The sequence below is a fragment of the Rissa tridactyla genome, chromosome 8, assembly GCF_028500815.1.
Source record: "Rissa tridactyla isolate bRisTri1 chromosome 8, bRisTri1.patW.cur.20221130, whole genome shotgun sequence".
In the NCBI taxonomy this organism is placed as follows: domain Eukaryota; kingdom Metazoa; phylum Chordata; class Aves; order Charadriiformes; family Laridae; genus Rissa; species Rissa tridactyla.
The window spans coordinates 28,569,720-28,587,416 of record NC_071473.1 but is presented as its reverse complement, the minus strand read 5'-3'; the positions used below and the strand labels follow the sequence as shown (position 1 = coordinate 28,587,416).

Genomic DNA, 17,697 nt, shown 5'->3' with positions numbered 1-17,697 from the left:
GATCTTTGGATCAAAATAATCTATAGAGTACAGCATAGCTAAGTCACTCTTCCTACCCCAAGTACAAGCCTTTTGTCTCTGCAGGATGCCTGCAGCTCTGTGGCTCAGCACGCACCACCAGTAGTCCTCTCCTTGCAGCACACAAAAGTAAGAACATATGTACAGTCATTCAGTGTAGGAGATAGCATTCGACATTTAGCCCAAGAAGCCACTTACATAATGCATTTCTCCCTGGGATTAGGTTAGATGCTCTCACATCTTGCGCTTTCTCTTGGTAGGAGCAGCTGTAAACGTCTGTGCAGGTGTGTATTCACCATGAGTACTGGTGGCCGCAGCAGCAGCATAAAGACCAAAAAGGCCTTTTTTTCTTCTTGGGATCCCTGTGAAAAAGAGCTCCCTGTGTGTGAAAGTCCTTCCATCATTTGTTCTCTTTAAATTGGGAGTTGGTGTCTCCACTCTCAGCCAAACAAAAGTAAGAGACCTGATGGGTCTCTTACCTACTGGTAAGTAGGTACTGGTCTCTCTCACCTACTGGTGAGATCCAAGGCTCGTTTTCTGCGAATTAGCAGACATGACAGAGAGAGGTTTGAATTTTATACAAATATTCTGAGTGGGTCCTTAGTTTGATGTCACACAATGGGGCTTGTCTTCAGCCTGCCTTTGAGATAGTTGTTTGTGTGCCTGACTCTCTATAACTTGCATGTTCCTGGTTTTTAAGGAACCCTGTTCTCTTAAGGGTTGGTTTTTTTCATCAAACACAACAGCAAAATACTCTCCTAAATGCAGAAATTTACTGTGAATAGGATGGCGAGTTCTGCAAAGTCCATGTGCTCTGTTGTGTTGGCTAGCTCTTCAGCATCCCCTTCCTTCCTAGCATCCGTCATCATACTAATGTAACAGACTTCAAAAGTGCTCTGAAATAATGCATGTTCTAATTAAAATGGTCAATAATAAATCTAGTGGTAAGGCTTTTTGATCAAAACTGGAGGGATTTCTGCCATCAAGCAGCATGATTATTTGCATACAGCTACAAAGAATGTTCTTTCAACTGACAGCCACGTGCAAAAGCCACTCACAGATGTCCATGGCTGGTAGCAAACTGTCTGTGAAAAATCCATAAGGCAAACAGAACCCACACAGGCTGAGAAGGAAAATAAAAACAAAAGCTCTTTGGGAAGTGACAATGTTCTGTAAGTTCCCATGTCTTGGGGTTGAATAAATAAAGTCTCCAACTTCCTCTGCCTTTCAGGGTCAAGCAAACAAAAGATGCCATTTCCGTCTTTTGGAGCAAGAAGCAGAATTCCCAGTCAGCCATTGAATGAGGAAGGTCTAAAACAATACATACCGCTTTACAGCAGCTGTCTTCCCTGAAGGTTGCTGCTTAACATTTGGGTAGCCTTCTCTCTCACTTTGAATAGCTTCAGAACAGTTTCCAGGAGGCTAATGGCCCCAGTTATCTCTAGCTGTTGTTGGTTCATTCTTCTCTTCGTGCTTAGAGGCCAAATCTTAGTCCCTGTTGCTCCCTTTCACAGATGCTGTCGTTGTCCCCATACTGAGAAGCTCATGACACTCGAGTAGGTAGAGAGGATTCCTCTCGGCTACACAAGTATGATCTGTAGAGATACTTCTCTTGTTGTTTCTGCTTTTATATCTGGATTTTGCAGAAATTGCTGAGAACTCAGCACAGCCTTACCAAGCTATAGAGCATGAGCAGAAGGCTCTGGAAATTGTACATGTAGGATTACAGTCTATCTGTGAGATGGAAGAAGGGTGGCTGCTAAGGGTTTTTAAGAAGGTCACTGAGAATCCTTCAAAGCATCGAGACCTCTGAACCAGGATGTAAGAAAATATATCTGAGAATGTCTCCATGCTGTAAGTCTACAGGCCATTTTGAAAATGCCACTCTTCTACTTCTTGAGCTGCCAGTTGAGGAATAAAAGTAGTTTGGTGAAGCCTGACCAGGGGAAAATCAGAGCCGTGGTTAGCTTTCAGTTAGACCTCACTGCAACAGCCAGTTACTGAGTCTGGACTGAGAAACAGCGAGAGCCTGCTGTCTCCTGTGTGCAGTCGTGGACAAACAGCATGTCACATTACAGTGGTTCTGCTGTAATTAGGATGGTTTGCTAATGTCACAGATGTACTTCAACTCTCGTGCTAATGTAGTAGAGGTCAGGATTGAACTTGTGGCAGAACAGATTGTATCAAGGAATTTTAACCATAGATTTTAGTCATATTGTGACATGTTGCTATTCTCACTCTTGTTCTCTTTTCAAAGTGATATTAAAGCGCAGTTTATCAAAACAGAATAACCCCCTCAAACTTGAACATTAGAAGTGGTCATTGCCTAGATTCAATATTAAGTAGAAGTTTTCAACAGATTTGGTTGTCTCTGAGAGATTTTGCTCTCCCCAGCCATTGTCTGTTGATATATGTTGTCTTTGACAGGATGGAGAAGATTAAGTTATTCAAAAAACTATGAAAGAAATCGTTCAAGAATCTGCACACAAAAGTAATGGTATCTGTGTCACTTGAGTTCATGTTTATTTAGTTAGACAGGAAATGATCGAGAAATGAAATCATAAAGGCTTATTCCCCAGTGACTTTTGATAATGAGCTGTCTACCTAAATTGCTAAATGAGTAACCTATTTTTATGTATTCAAAAGAAAAGGAAGATGATTTCAGATGATCTTCTGTGCCTTTTTGCCCCTTCGTTAATATGAAAAAGAATATCTCTTGGGCTTTGTGTGATAGAGCAGGCCAAGTGTGACTGGTCTTCCTTGGATAGACAGGGTAAATGCTACAGATGGCATTTTCTTGGGAACACACTCTTCATGGAGGGGGTAGAGAATGTGTCATAAATTAATTTTACTTCATCCTTAGTATTTCCAATGCCAGTGTCGAGTTATTACATCAGATTGTTTTGTCCATATAAATGACACACTTGTATAAAATCCACAAAGTAGAAGAAAAAAGAAACCCATCACCTTAACTGCCAGCATGGATGCCAGTATGGAGTTGCAGAAGGAGCCACATTCAGTTTAGAACTGGACGAGTATGTGTCTCGCTGCAGAGACCCTATCTTCTAGATGTTCGTTAACTCTGAATGCCGATACTGCTGTGTAGGTGTGCTCTCCCACCAAGCTTTACAGAGAGCACTGCGCCCGAGAGCTGTGCTGCAAAGCAGAGAGAAAATTTTCATCCCGAGCTGTGAGATTACTGTCACCATCTTGGCTACGTTGACCTGTGTTTGTGCAGCACATCATAACTCTAGCCTCGAGCCCAGCTGATCTGCCTTAATACATTTTCAAATGTTGTAAATTCAAGATTACATAATTCCTCTTGGTGTTAAATTATAGGCGGCAAACACAGTTTTATGTTTGTGATACACAGGCCAACTCTGATTACTGGTAGCTCTTTATTTCTGCAGTGATCTGAAACATAATTATCCATAATGAGCTCACCCTGTAAAAACATAAAAAATTGCAACAGTGCTGGTAGAGGAGGCTCACATTTATGAGTTCTGTCTTGAGAACATCACTGGAGTAAACCTAGAGATTAGTAAAAACACAGCAGTCTGAGACAGTCTTTTTCAGTGTTTGGGTTGCAGTCTCTAAGGAGATTGCTGCCAGCGGGGACAGGAGGCTGTTGCCGCCTTCTCGTATCCCAGGTCCAGTCCTCCAGGCTTGATCCTTTGAATGAGGGTTGCTGTAGGAAAACGTTTGAAAAATGCATCCTGAGCATCTGAAGAACGTTTTCAGTTTCAGTCATCCACCACTTCATTGGAAATCATCTGCATCCATCCTGTCTTAGTCTGTAGTACCCTGTAGCAGCGCCAGGGGAAAAGACCATGGCATATCCCACTACAGCACAAACGTCTTCTGGGTGAATGTGGATGGATTGCGATCCCGATTGCCATGCTCCTCACCACGAGGAAGGAGCCACCTCTGTTTCAGAACTGGATTCGTACCTTAAAGCTGTAAATCTCCTGTTGCTGTAGCTGGGAAACAGAAATCTTTGAAACAGAGGTTTCACTTTTATTGGTGTGGTGTGTTCAGATAGGCACTCTGCAGCATATGTATATGATTTTTTTTTTAATTAACTGGCAAATGCATTGAATCAGAGAAGCTCATGTGGAGGAAAGTGCTCACCCCACGCAGACAGAAGCTTCACGGAGATGGTGTTAAAAATACTCTTCTACAAGCAAGAGCTGATCACAGTACCTAAATAAATGAGGTAACTTTATGTATCCAAGTGAGACAGGTGGAAAAATCAGCTCACTCTTTGGATACCATCCAACCTATAAAGACATTTCAACTGTAAGTGAATACAGGCTCACACCAGCCTTCGCTCTTCAATCAGTGAGACGCTAACACTAGGATACAAATGATACTGGGTGGCAGATAAGGTGCATTTCAGTGAAAAAGTGACGCTGCCTCTTGAAAAAAAATAAATTCAAATGGTTAGATTAATTTTATCAGTAAGTGCCTACAAATTGAAATGATGAAGTACATACTACGGTTCAAAGGTAAGGGCGAAATAAGAATAGGAAAAAAAACCCAATAGAGTAAAACGTTAGCAAGTGGTATGAAAATTGATTGAAGATTAAAAGCTCGGTGCAAAAGTCTTTAAAAGGACCCTAAAAAAATCCAACAGGCTTAAGTAACACATTAAAGTAGATTCATAGAAGAAAGGAGATCTCTTTTAAACAATAGACTTTGTAGCCAAATGAGGGAATAGAAAAAAGAACACTATTTCTGGCAGATTAAATGTCAAACCATAAGAAGTCAAGCCAGAAAAAGATATTGAGGAACAGTGTGTCTGAGGCATAAAAAAAACCCAACAACATTTTTCAGAGGACGACTGCTAGGGAATCTCTAGTGCTGGTAGAGGACCAAGGTGTGAAAGAGCACTTAAAGTCAGCACTGTTGAAGGAAGGAGCAAAAAGTTCTGGTGCTGGTGTTAACCACTGAGGCTGTATAATTAGCAGGAGAACGGCAAGTGACAAGTGAGGCAAACTTTTTTAAAATGGCCTCAGGAACTGTAAAAAAATGAAGTCTCACTTTTGCACAAGCTGGCTGAACCTGTGAGAGTTGATCGTGCCTGGGGTCGTACGATAGATTGGGAAGAGCTAGCACAGCTTCTGCAGAGGAAAATCTTGCCTTAGTGCTCCATCACAGGCCTCAGAGGAATTGCGAGTGTGAGGATAAGGGTGGTCTCCTCAGCACAGTCACATACCTGAGTGTTCCAAAAATCTTGGAAAAAAGGAGTTCTTCATAAACTGCTAAAAGAAAGAAAGTTTTTGTGAGGCAAGAGGGAAGACTCACTTGTGGATTGGTTTCTCCATAAAAGATGTAAATGAAAGGTGGAAACAGATGGTCACATTTTGCAGTGAAGGCGATGTCACCAGTAGACTCCCACACAGGTCCATGCTGGGGTCCCTGCCCCTGCATCTCCAGGCACAGCTGGAAGATGTTGGGAAGCAGTGTAATTCTGTCCAGCAGGTAATGCTTGGTGTGAAAAAATGGGAAAGAATTTACATGGGAAAAGTGTTCCTGACCAAGCATACAGTGGCAGATAACCGAGCTGTTATTGCACAGAGAGCCACTGCGCATCCTTCCCCAGAGTGTCAGGTTAGACAAGGAAGAAAAGCAATATAATTTTTTAAAGGGGGACCAGAAAACAAAGCATGAACCACCTTTACAGCCCTGCTGAATCCTCATCTTCAATACCATGCATATTTATTTGGTCATAGATGTTTATAGATGTATAACACAATGAAAGATGCAGGAGACAAAGCAACGGGAATGAACACTGAGTGTAGCAGCTTCCCTGCCACAGCGTCTATTGAATTTGTCAGCAATGGCTGAGGGAGGGGTTATAACAGAACATGAAGAACCATGAATAGTGTACATAAGGTGTCTGGGAAGCAAGTACTTACTATTTCATGTGTTACCAAAAGTACATGTTTGCCCTGACTTTTGCTTCTGCTGCTGGTCACTGTTAGAGGCAGAAGCACAGGTTGGATGGGCCTTTGCTTCCAGGACTTTGCTCTCCTGCCTTTGCAGAACAGCCATCCTTAAGCAGTACCAAGCCTGGAAAAGGAGAGCAGCCAGTCCACCAGCACAGCGGGAAAAGGAGGAGCTTGCTAGCATTTAAAACCAAAGGTAGCGTTGGGCCAGAAAGGTGTTCCAGCTCTAACAGCGTCTGTAGGGTGCTAGACACATGGTGGGGACCAAAGGGAACATGCCCATGCCTCCCAGTCCCTCCCTGCTGCACTCAGAGGGAGCAATCCCCTGCATGCTGTCCTGGGACAAGCTGTCCAGCCCTTGTTCTTGAAAGAAGCTTCTACTGGAATGCCTTTCTAGGCTACTTCTCTGTGTACAATTATTTGTCTAGTAAGTAGCTATGTCTGGATTTGCAGGCTGTGTGGGGAGTTTGTTTATACTTCTTGTGCTTCCCAAGGAGGCACAGAATGGTTCTGCCTGACGGAGTTTCTCTCTCTCCAGCCTCCGTCCTTCACTCCCAAGAGAGCTTTCTGTGCAGCACAACTACTTTGCCCCTTGTCTTTGTTTTCTCTTCTTTTTCTTTTTTCCCTTTTCATTAGCATTGCCACAGCTGGTTAGGTTTCAAATAGGGCCATGCTGCAGCAATGATACCCTGCAACAACACGCCAGTGCTGTCAAAAAATGTCTCAGTATTTCCAAGAAATACTCTACCTCAGGGAGCTTTAAATTATGTGCCTGGGAGGGTCAACGTTGGTGGTTCTGATCTTCTCTTCTTGACATAGCCACTGTCTCCCTCTCCAAAACAAAAGCAACCACAGCAGATCCACACTGGGCGCTCTCCTCTATAGCTCATGCTCTTTCTCTTAGAGTGAAGTGACTGTGCGGCATGAAAGAAGGCTGGAAGGGGAGGTGGGAGAGCAGGTTGGAAATGATCCCTGGGAAGAGCCAACTTTCCTTCCCTCTCCCTGAGACCTCCTAGTCTGGACCAGGTACTGCACAACACATCTGGCACAGATCTGCCACTGACCACGTTGCCCACAGGCACTGGCCTTTTCCAAAAATCACAGTGGTGTAAGCTAAGGGCACTTTGTGCTCCTCATCCACAGCCAGTGTCGATCTCTCCTGTGGGTCCATTATTTACTTAGGAAGCCACAGAGAGCTTGTTTTCCTCCCGTTTTCTTGCTTACCCCTCGTGTCTGTATATATCCTCCTTGGATAGCCCCTGGCACCAGTGCTCCAGCAGCTTAGACATGGGGAGAGACCCTGTCTCCTTGCTGTCAGCTTGTGGCTTATCAAAGTGACTTTGATTATGTAGATCCAGTGTTTCTGATCATGGGCCCTGTTCCTGTATGCATATAGACCCAGCAGCCTGGCTCATTGTTTGAGAGGTGCTAGGAGACCTGGAGAACTGAAATGCCCAGGATCTCACTTAACCTGTTTTCAGGGACTCAGGACAGCTGAGTCCGCAATGGTGAGACCATTGCAACTGGTTTGTTTGGAGGCAGTTCCAAGCAGGCATTTGATTTTAAAAAGAGAAGTTATTCGGGTCACAATATAACTTTCTCTTTTGCCTCAAATAATCCTGTATGACAAACAAATCTGTAAATGTTTTAGGAACCCGCTGCGTTCTTGCAGCGAGTGTATTTTTAGTCTTTGTAGCTGTTAGAGTAGCACTGTTTCATTTATATACTTATTTGGTAGTGTATACCAACCCTTCAGATGGAAACATTGTCCAGATGTGCTGGGTAGGACAGTCAGGGCTGCTCAGTGGTGATTAGATGGAAGATTGCAGAGTGACAGAGCAGAGAAAGCCCCCTGAATTATGTCTGGGGACAGCTGCAGCCCTTCAACAGCTCAGCCCCAGAGCTGCCTGCAGCCGGTGCCCTCGTCTTCTTCTGAACCTTGTGCTTTCTGGACTCTGTGCTGCCCTAGACATGAACTTTGTTTTGGGATAGGGCAGGTTGCGCTATAAATTGTTTGGGTAGTTTGGTGCTAAATCATTATTTAAACCAAACTTCAGCATCATCAGCTTGACGCAGCTAGCACAAAGCAACCAGGTACTGGAACTCATGTGGTGACTCTTTGAAAGATGTGTAGGTTCCTGCTGGTGTGATTGATGGGACCGCGGAAGGGGCTGTAAGGGTAAATTAACAGTGACGCTGACTTTTTGGAATCTGGTGTGGCAAAGCAAGCTTTCTTGTTAGATGGAAATGTAGAAATTATAAAGGGCATGAGTAGCTCTTCAGCGAAGATGGTTTTAGAAAAGTTGGTGGTTTTGTATCACCTTACGCAGAGATAATTCCCTGGCCCCTAACTTTGACATCAACTATACTGGTTTCATGGGTATCAAATTCACGCTATGCCGTTGTCCACGAGGAAGGGATGATTCTTTGGCCTTACTGACAAAGACAGGTAGTTAAAGTAAAGATGAGGCAGGTGATTTTCCTCCCTGTATCTTATCAGCAGAAGTGAGGACATGTAGTCCAGATCTATGTGGTCAGCACTAGCTTAACTGTACATTCAGTGAGCACAGTGTGGGAGTGGAGCTGGGCAGGTTCTGACCACTTTTACAAGTCACCTACTAAGAAGCCAGCCACTAGGTATGTGGGTTATCCACCATAAAGGCAGTTGGGACCCTGGAGAAGAGTTTTAGGATTGGGAGATGGCAACTCAGTAACCCAGGCCCTGAATTATACAGTATTGGTCTCACAGAATGTTTTTTGGATGGGATTGCCAGGGGTAAGGCGAAATTCATAGTTGATTTAGTAGAACAAGGGTCTATCAATGTACCTAAGGTGTGAGCACATCTTCAGAAAGCTGCAAAACACTTCCACGGTGGTTGGTTGCAGCCTTGAAACACTTCACCAGGTCAGGTGGTATTTCAGGGGAGCTCCATTGCAGCTTCTCTGCAAATGGTGCAGTTTTCAACACAAGTATTTTCCTGCGACAAAGCTTTGTGGGGAGGGTGCATATAAGTGGGAAAGAGTAAATTACTGGAATAGTTCGTTCCTTTCCTATGACTGCATCCACAGGGCCAAGCAGCCCACTGACATCTATAGATTTTGAGTCTAGGGACACAGTTCACATCACCATTTGTTCTGACCTGATGCAGAACAGACACTAAGTTTTTCGTTGCCTGCCTCTCAAGCCCTCTGCCTGTCTTCTGCCTTTCTCTAAAACAGCATCTCTTATAGAAGTAGGTGCTTGATCTGAAAGACGGACACTTGAACATTCAACTGATTGATAACGTGTCAGTACTACTGAGGGGAGAAGGAGGACTTTGGTTTTATGGTCTTTCTAATACGCCAGTTTTGAAAATCTACTACTTCAAATATGAAGACAGTCTTCCATCATCTTCGGTAATTTGTAACAGTAGTTATTACCCTCAGCCGGATTTGCTAAACGTTTTTGGTTTGGACTGCTGACTTCAGCTTTCATCAGTTGGGTCTTGCAACATGTTGGTTGTTTTTTTTTTAAGAGGAGCTGCCATAAACCCTGGAGAGTAGCACTGGGGAATTAAATTTCTGTTCCCTATACCAAGCTCATGCTGGGAGTTCCATACGGTCCATGAGAGCCAGCAAGCCTCTTTGAGAAAGTGCAGTCAGAGGACAGCAATGCTTGGCACAATTACCTTTGCTGTTGAGATAGTCTATCATCTGAAGTACAGCTTTTAAATCTGTTAACAGATAATTAAGTGCAACACAGCCTTTTGGCCTGGGAAGGATAGCTTCTTACGCCTGAGGCTCTATGAACGGCTGTATGTTCTGAACTTCAAAGAGGAGCAATAAAACTGTTTATAAATCCAGACACCTCTACAGGAGATCCATTCCCGTGTTTTCACTTATGTAATCCCACAAAACATCAGTCATAGGTAATTCAACACAATAAACTTTAGAAATAATTCAGTGTCGGTGTTGGTCTGGGCTATTAACCTGTAATACAGGTTGGCAAGCGCTGACCTTCCAGCCAACAACCGAGCAGCAGTGGCAGCTTTGGGCTGTCGGTCCTGCCTTTGCAGGCACCCCTGCCCGTGTCTGCCTCCCTGCGGAGGGCTGGGAGGTGCGATGGGTGCGTGCTCGGGCAGCGCAGTACACGTCTGACTTGAGCGTTCAGAGAAGGCACTGGTTACGTAGACCGACCCCTCCGGGGATCAGCCACACGCAGCTGCCAAGCTCAGCGCTAATTGCGGCCTCGCTGGAAAATCCACCTTGTGCTACATTGTCTCCCAGATGTTGGTACTGCTGGATGGCCCCATGGCAAGGGGAAGGAAAGCAAGCCTGACCGGGCTATTTTTTAAAAGATCTGATGTAGGAATCACAAGGCGAAACTGTTGGCCTGCTCTGTGGGTGAGGTCAGACCACAGGGTCCCCTGGGGAACCCACAGTTCTACTCCAGATATTACCCACTTGCTGATAAGGGATTAGGAATGGCACAGCTGAACATGTGCAACTACACAGCCATTGGATTTAAACTTACCGTTAAGGAAATATGGCACAGCAGTGTTCTCATTGCCATCTGGACCGTGGGCGCTGGCTGGTGTGCCTCCCTACCCTGTGGCAAATGTCAGCTCAAATCTCACTGAAAGGGCTTCGCTCAAGTTGTCTTTGTCAGGAGCAAAGAGCAGAGCTCTGTAATCATCGGTTACAGTCTGCCCTGAGGGTCTTCAGTCATGAATAGGCACCTGCAGCTCACAGAAAAGCAGGATTAGAGGGACCACAAGTGACTGTGAGGGACCACAAGTGACTGCGAGTGCCTGTGCCTGTGCAGAGGGACAATCGGGTACCCCAGGTCTTGTCTGACAGGCGGTTGTCCAGCCTTTCCTTAAAAACTGCCAGTCACAAAGACCCTCTGGTCTCCCAGGGTACCTTCATCCAGAGCTTATATTTCATTATCATTAGAAACATGGCCAAAGATAAACCTGTTTCTCTCAAAATCAATCTGATCGTTTCGAGCCCTGTCATGCTGTTGGCTTACGTGCAGCAATCTTCTGCAGTCCTCAAGTTTTTTCTGCAGTGCTTCTGCCTGGCCCCATTTTGTTCTCGTGTTTTCCAATTCTCCTGAGCGTTGTAGTTCGCTCTGGCCTTGGTTGAAATGCATCCTGAAGATTTTGGACAGCCTCTCTCCTTTATCGAAACTGCAGTTTCATCCAGTACTCCAAGGCTGAAATCTCTCCAGTTTAGCATCTTCCAGAAATCCTGTAAGTATACTCTCTATTCCTCATTCAGATCGTGAAACAGTTTAATGGCATCGAGCTCGGGATGGAGCCATGTGGAATCATTTTTGCATTGCCTGCCCCTTTGACAGTGAGCTAGTCTTTCCAAACATCGGGTTGTGCCGGCTGCATTCAGGTCACGTTTGCCTGTTGTTTTGCTGAGAGCATCACGTGGGCCAAAGCAGAGCATCAGCCCCTCCACCCTCTGGGCTGGGGTGGGCTGGACAGGGCTCTCCGATGGTGGCCAGGCCTCCTGGGGCTGGCACGGCTTTCAGGCTCCTCCTTTGAACACAGCTGGTCTAGGCACCCAGAGGCATCATTGAGCAGCAGCTACTGTCTCTGTGGAAAATCCCACCTCCTCTTCTACATCGGTTTAGTGCTAACAGTAATGAGAAAGGCTGCTAAAAGTGTCTGTAGTGGGAATTGAGCCATTCCCACTACTGTCCTCATCCCTGTGAGATGAGACTCTTTGCAGAGGCGTCCTGCAGCAGTTCTTCATTGGCAGGGCCTTCAACCCAAAAGGGGAAAGAATCAGATGCCCATCTTTGAACCCAAGTGTCACTCCTGTGCTAATTCACACTCACAGGGCAGGATTGAGGCACTTTGCAAATGTCAGCGTTGGGTGTGTGAGTCTCCCCCATGTCTGCTGGCCCCAGAGGCTCGTCGTGAGTGTGATTCCTCCCAGCTATCATCTCAGCTATGGTGGCCTCAGCAGACACAGCACCTTTTGCACAGGATGGCAGAGCTGTGACTTAATCGTGGTCCGTTTAGTCACAGGGGAGCCTGTGTCAGCGATGGGAGAAGTGGGATCCTGGCTGGCCGAGATGAGCTGATCTGGTCGCCATGCTCCCTGCTGCCACCCACACAGTGCAGCTCCCTCCCTCGCATGGGCTGCTCTCTGGGAGTGCTGTCCTTCTCTGTGCTGAGCAATGCCAGGAACCTAATGATAGCCCACTGTGCTGGCCACTGCAGGCAGACGCGGGAAAGTCTTACTGCCTCACCAAGAGGTTTTCCTGGCCCTGGCCACCATCCCATCCCACCTCACCCACTTATGGCTTTGGAGCACATTTTCTCACATAGCCGGGGTCCTGTTGAGCTGTCATCTTTGCAACATGAGAGATAAGGGGCTGCATTTTCAGCTTGCTGTGTCACAGGGAGCCAATCTGTTCCTGTCTGGTCTCTCCAGCCCAAAGGCCAGGCTCTTCTCCCCACCACCCCAGCTTTCCCTTGTGCCTGCAGCTGCCCCGTACAGCCCCTGTCCTGAGCAGACCAGCCCTCTCCACTGTCCGGTCCTGCGCCTGTTGGGTGAGAACCAAGAGCACATCCAAAGGATGAGAGAAGGGGTGACCTGGAGGGATGGCCTCAAAAAGGGTCCCAACTGGGTACATAGCACTCAAGGCTATGGTAGGACTTTATCAGCAGCACTGCTGCCGGGAGGGACGAGGCGCTTGTTGGGGTATTTGGGTGCTCCTGGCCGTGGTCTCTCAATGGCACACAGGGAGCTTTTTCCATTTCATTTCTGCAGGTGGGAGCTTTGATTTCCCTTGCAGGCTCTCAGCCCCCTTAGCAAGGGTTTGCTCCTGCTTTTCATTACTATACCAGACATACTCGATCTAATGGCTTCTACAGGTGGCGTGGGGTACAAGAAGGTCTGGCCACAGTTGTCAGCTGTCATCCAGAGTCAGAGTTAATCCAGGAAAACAGTAAAAATTAGTAATGTATAGCGCATTCCTCCAATCCATACGCTTTCCATTAGGTGATCTTCCATCCTCCTTAGCACAGAAAGAAAAGCCTGCTGATGGCAGTCAGACTCTGGAAGGCAAGGATTGGTCGTGCCTGGAAATCCGATCTCAGCTCTCGCATTCCTGGACACGCTGTCTATGCAGGGAATACTCTCCCACCTTTAAATCCAGGCAGCAGATGCTGGCCATGTGCACAGCCTCCGCCTGCAAGACCAGGAGCTTCTGTGGCAGCAGACATGCCCGGCCTGGGGCCATGCCAAGGTGATGCAGCCCGGCATGTCCTTGCACTGCGGTCCCATGTGCTGGCCTGCCTCTCCCTGTGTCTGGGGGGGTCTCTCAAGGGTAAGCGCCTTGTCCCACGTCACACCAAAACGTCATGCAAGTACAACAGCCAGGGCAGCACGGTAAGGAGGTGCGGTTAATTCTTTTGAGAGATAGCATTTTGACTTTTTTTATTAATAGTCTGGTGAAGAAATTCCTCTAGATCCTCAATGTCAAGAGGGTTACAGTATTCTTAAACCAATAAAAAGAAAGCGAGACGTTCAGCTTTCTTAAATAAGCTTTATCTTCAATCACCCCTATGCTTTAGTGGCTCAAGAGCAACAGTTCAGTAATAAATATTGTACAAGGCAAACTCCATTGGTAATTATGTGCGGATGAGGAAGTGGAAAAGACAAGACATTAATTTCTAAGTGTGACTGCACATGCTAAGCCTGGCCTGGGCCCTTTGAGGTGTCACGAGCAGGCTGGGGCTGCGCTGTGTGAGATGGAGCTCCATGTGTTGGAGCTGCAAAAAGGAAGGGGTCTCCCCCCTCCAGCTCCTGCTCCAGAAAAAAAAAGTTCCAGAAAGCTCTGCTTTTGGTCCCATTAGGTCACTAGCTTGAAGGGCTAAGTCTGATTTGTCTGGGGTTTTTTTGTTACTTTTACAGAAAATGTGATCAATGGGCAGGACTACGAGGTGATGATGCAGATAGATTGTGAAGTGATGGACACCAGGATCATCCACATCAAAAGTTCATCTGTCCCTCCATACCTCCGAGAGCAGCGCAGAAATCACACCAACACCTTCTACAGCGCATCTCCCTCCGTCCCCGAGACGCCCCACGCCCTGAGGAGGGCTATTGTCAAATCCCTGCAGTAGCTCCTGTGGCACGACCTGTGCAACCAGCATGCAGCAGGTCCTGCTGCCACACTGAGCCCCATTGCTGGCAGGTCCCCAGGGCTCCTGGCACATCGGCACAGTAAGGGCAGACCCTGATTAGCCCACTCCTGTGCCTGACCCTACCCAACGTCTGCATCCTGACCAGGGTTTTTACAGCTCAGCTGTCCCCTTGCCGGGGACAGGCCTGGTGGGATGCACACAGCATGCCATGCCTGGTGCCAGGGGTGTGGGTGATGCACATTGCTGCACTCCTGGTGTCGGCACATCAATGCCTGGGGCTAGCACTGGAGGGACATGGACCATCCTTGCTACTTACGCACTGTCCAAAATTGTGGGGTTGGTTTGTTAGTTTTTTTTTGTTTGTCCCATTAAACTGTCTCCTGAGGTGGGGTGCTGAGTGCTGGAGTCCTGCCTAGAGACACTGTGCTCGAGATCAGGCTTCTCTGCCGGCAGTGGGCTCGGGGCAGCAGGAGGAAGCAGTGTTCGTCTCCGAGCTGTGGGTGCAGGGAGAGCCACAGCCTTGCACCCCACCCCGGCCCTGCGCCCCAGCAGCAGGAGCATCCCTTCTCTGCCAGAGAGGCTGTGCAGGGCCTGGCCAGACAGCCCTGCTCCTCGTCACCCCTGTGCACACCACACACCTGCCCCAAATTCCTTCCCCGTGTGCCTTCCCTTGCCAGGAAGCGGTGGGCAGCTGCTCAGGGTTGCAGTGGTACCATGGGGCAGCCCAGCCTCAGCCCTCCAGCTGGGGGGGGGTGGCAACCCGCACTTACTGCCAAAGCACCACGAGCAGAACAGTCCTCACTGCCGGGAAGCTTGTCCCCCGCCCCGTGAGGGGCACGAACCCCTCACCTGTGTGCGCTCGCCCGCAGACTGCTGCTGTCATCCCCAGCCCATGCAGCTGCGTGGCAAAAGGCTGGCGCGTGGCCCAAGGGTGGTGATTTAATGCGTTTCTAAAGATTGTACTGCTGTTGGGTTGGGTTTTTCCCCCCTCTTCCCCACCTCCCTGGTTTTTGTTTGGATTTTTTTTTTTTATTTTGTGTGCGATATTTAATGCGTTTCACAGCAGACAGCCTACGGAGCTGGCACTGGCACTTCTGGGGCAGAAGAGCTGCTTCGGTTCCGTGGGACACAGCCACAGCACCTTCCTCCCGAAACAGACGCACACACTTAAACCCACACACCCCTTCTCTGCCTTGTCAGCACTGACAGATGCCCGTCAAGCGTCAGGGGAGCGTGCCGTTTGCCCCCGAGCACTGAGCTACTAGACATGGCTCTTGCTGCAATCGACTGCTGCCGTTACAGAGCCCGCTGCAGAGCTCTGGTGACTGGTCTCGGGTTTGTCAGCCAAGCCCTGGGCCGGAGCGGGCCTGAGGGGCTCCGGTGCAGTGCGCTGCGGTGCTCAGCTGGGATGAGCCGCCAGCAGAGCATTGGCCTTTCCTAATGACTTCAGCATGTTACATTATTATTTTTTTTTTCCCTCCTTTGCCGTTAGCAGAGAAGATGATGGCTTCAATTTGCCAGCCTACTGCCTTTCCTTCATTGTCTGAACCACTCGGTGACTGACTGACGTGTTTTTTATTATTATTATTTGTGTGTGTGCGCGCATCTGTTAGGAAATAAAAAGTTGATCCTGCAGCAAGACAAACAGCTCGGGGAAGGTGAGGAGGAGGGTGAGGAGCAATACACCCCTGTAAAGTATGTGCCTTGCAACACTATGGAAAAGTTTTGCCCTTTGCCACGTAGTCAGCGCAAGCTGCGCAAGGCCCCCCGTCCCCTCGGCGCTTGCACTGCTGGGAAGCGGCTGGGCTCGGCGAGGGGTTTGGCTGCGCTCCTTGCACCAGTTCTGTTTTCCTGGCCCCGGCCCCACCTGACTGTGGGCCAGCTCACACAATAGTCAAAAAATAAAAACGCTGGCAGTGCCCCAGCCAGAGGCACGCAGCTCCCCCGCAGCCCCGGGCAGGGGCAGCCAGCTGCTCTGGGGGCGCCATTGGCTGCCAGGGAGCCGTGGAAGGGACCCGGGCGGTGGTGGCTGGGCTTGGCACAGCCCGGCACCTTGGAACGGGCTGCTGGGGGACTCGGGGACTGTCCTCAGCCAGCACCCGTGGGCTCCGGTGGCGGAGAGCATCTCTTGTCCCGTGTAGTTCTTCTGTTCTCTGTGTCCCTAGCACTGAAGGCAATAAAATGGTTCTTTTATTTATTATTATTATTGTTGTTAATACTGTTTTACTTAAGCAAAAGAAGGCCAGTGCAGTCTCTGCCGGCTCTTGGGCTGTGGGGTGGCTCTGCTTGGCAATGCCCAAGCTACATGCACCGGGGGGGTGGGGAGGTGGGGGACAGGCAGGGAGCGTGTCTCACCACAGCCCCTTGTGACCTGAAGGCAATTGCAGTTGTGACGGAGCCAAACTCTTCTCCGGGCTGGACGCTGCCACACCACCAGGCCATGGTTCCAGGCCCAAGCAGCCCAGAGCCACCTCAGAGGTCCCCTCCAGCCACTGGGCCTTGCTGCCACTTGGTTTGTAAACTGGCACTCCCCCAACCAACCAAAAAACCCCTCGTGCATATCCTTGCACCCAGAGGGTGAACCAGACCCAAAGAAAGCCCCGAACGGCTGCAAAGGTACTTGATCTTTTTATTATTAACAGCAGGTAAATACAAGATGCTGCCGGGCTGGAAGGGCCAGGGCCATGCCTCTATGACAGGCTCCCAGTGGCCAACAGCCGGGAAAGGGCGAGCACGGCCGTGAGAGGGGACAAGGGCTGAGACCCTGCGGGAGACGGAGTGGCAGTGGGATCGGGAGCAAGGGCTCCCCCAGCTCCGCAGCTCCCTGCCCAGGCAGCCCCGCACCTGGCACAACAGAGCCTTCACCTGGCAAATGCCAAAGGGGACTATTTCGGGTTACAAAATGAACAAACAAAAGCCATCTACACGTATTTACAGTGTCCTCCTCCCGCTGCTGGCTCGCTCCGGACGCGAGTTGGGGCTCAGGGTGCTTCCAGCCCCCCAGAGCAGGTTGCAAATGGCAGAGCCCCAGCCGGAGGGGACAGTCCTCAGTGTAAGCGCCAGGACCAGGGGCTGCTTCCAGCCCCCCAGAGCAGGTTGCAAATGGCAGAGCCCCAGCCGGAGGGGACAGTCCTCAGTGTAAGCGCCAGCACCAGGGGCTGCCGGAGCTGCGCTCGCAACCCCATTGTACAGCAGGGTCTCCAAAGGGCCTGCTGGCCATCAGCCGGGAAGATGGTCCTGAGAGGTGGGACATTGCCACGGGACACGCGTCCCCCTCCACCAGGACAGACTGACATCAGTGTCCCGCTGGCACCCAGTGCCTGCAGCAGAAAGGCCAGCTTTGCGCTGGTTCCGGGTCTCTTGCTGATCAATATTAGCTAAAAACCTCATCAGGAGGATCATGTCTGGGCCACCTCCTCCTCTCTGGTCAGGAGTGCTGGGTTCTGTCCTCCCAAAAGAGGGACCCTGCCCACGGGAAGGGAAAACAGGAGCAAGGTTACAGCAAAGACGAAGGGGGTGGTTCTGGCCTGGGGACTGATCTACAATCCACCATTAAAAAAAAACAAAACAAAACA

At 48.8% G+C, this 17,697-nt stretch overlaps 1 protein-coding gene across 5 annotated transcripts in view; it reads left to right on the top strand.

The window, feature by feature from the left end:
- The window catches only part of ATF6 (activating transcription factor 6), a 94,281-nt gene extending 77,956 nt beyond the window's left edge, over positions 1 to 16,325 (top strand). For 4 of the 5 annotated variants that reach the window (XM_054210538.1, XM_054210536.1, XM_054210535.1 and 1 more), the window contains exon 19: positions 13,890 to 16,325. In XM_054210538.1, the coding sequence (XP_054066513.1) occupies positions 13,890 to 14,101 (212 nt within the window). In that variant the 3' untranslated portion in view covers positions 14,102 to 16,325. Of the gene's footprint in view, positions 1 to 10,958; positions 11,204 to 13,889 lie in introns of all 5 variants that reach the window. The other variant, XM_054210534.1, reaches the window with a different exon arrangement.
- The last annotated feature ends 1,372 nt before the right edge of the window (positions 16,326 to 17,697 follow it).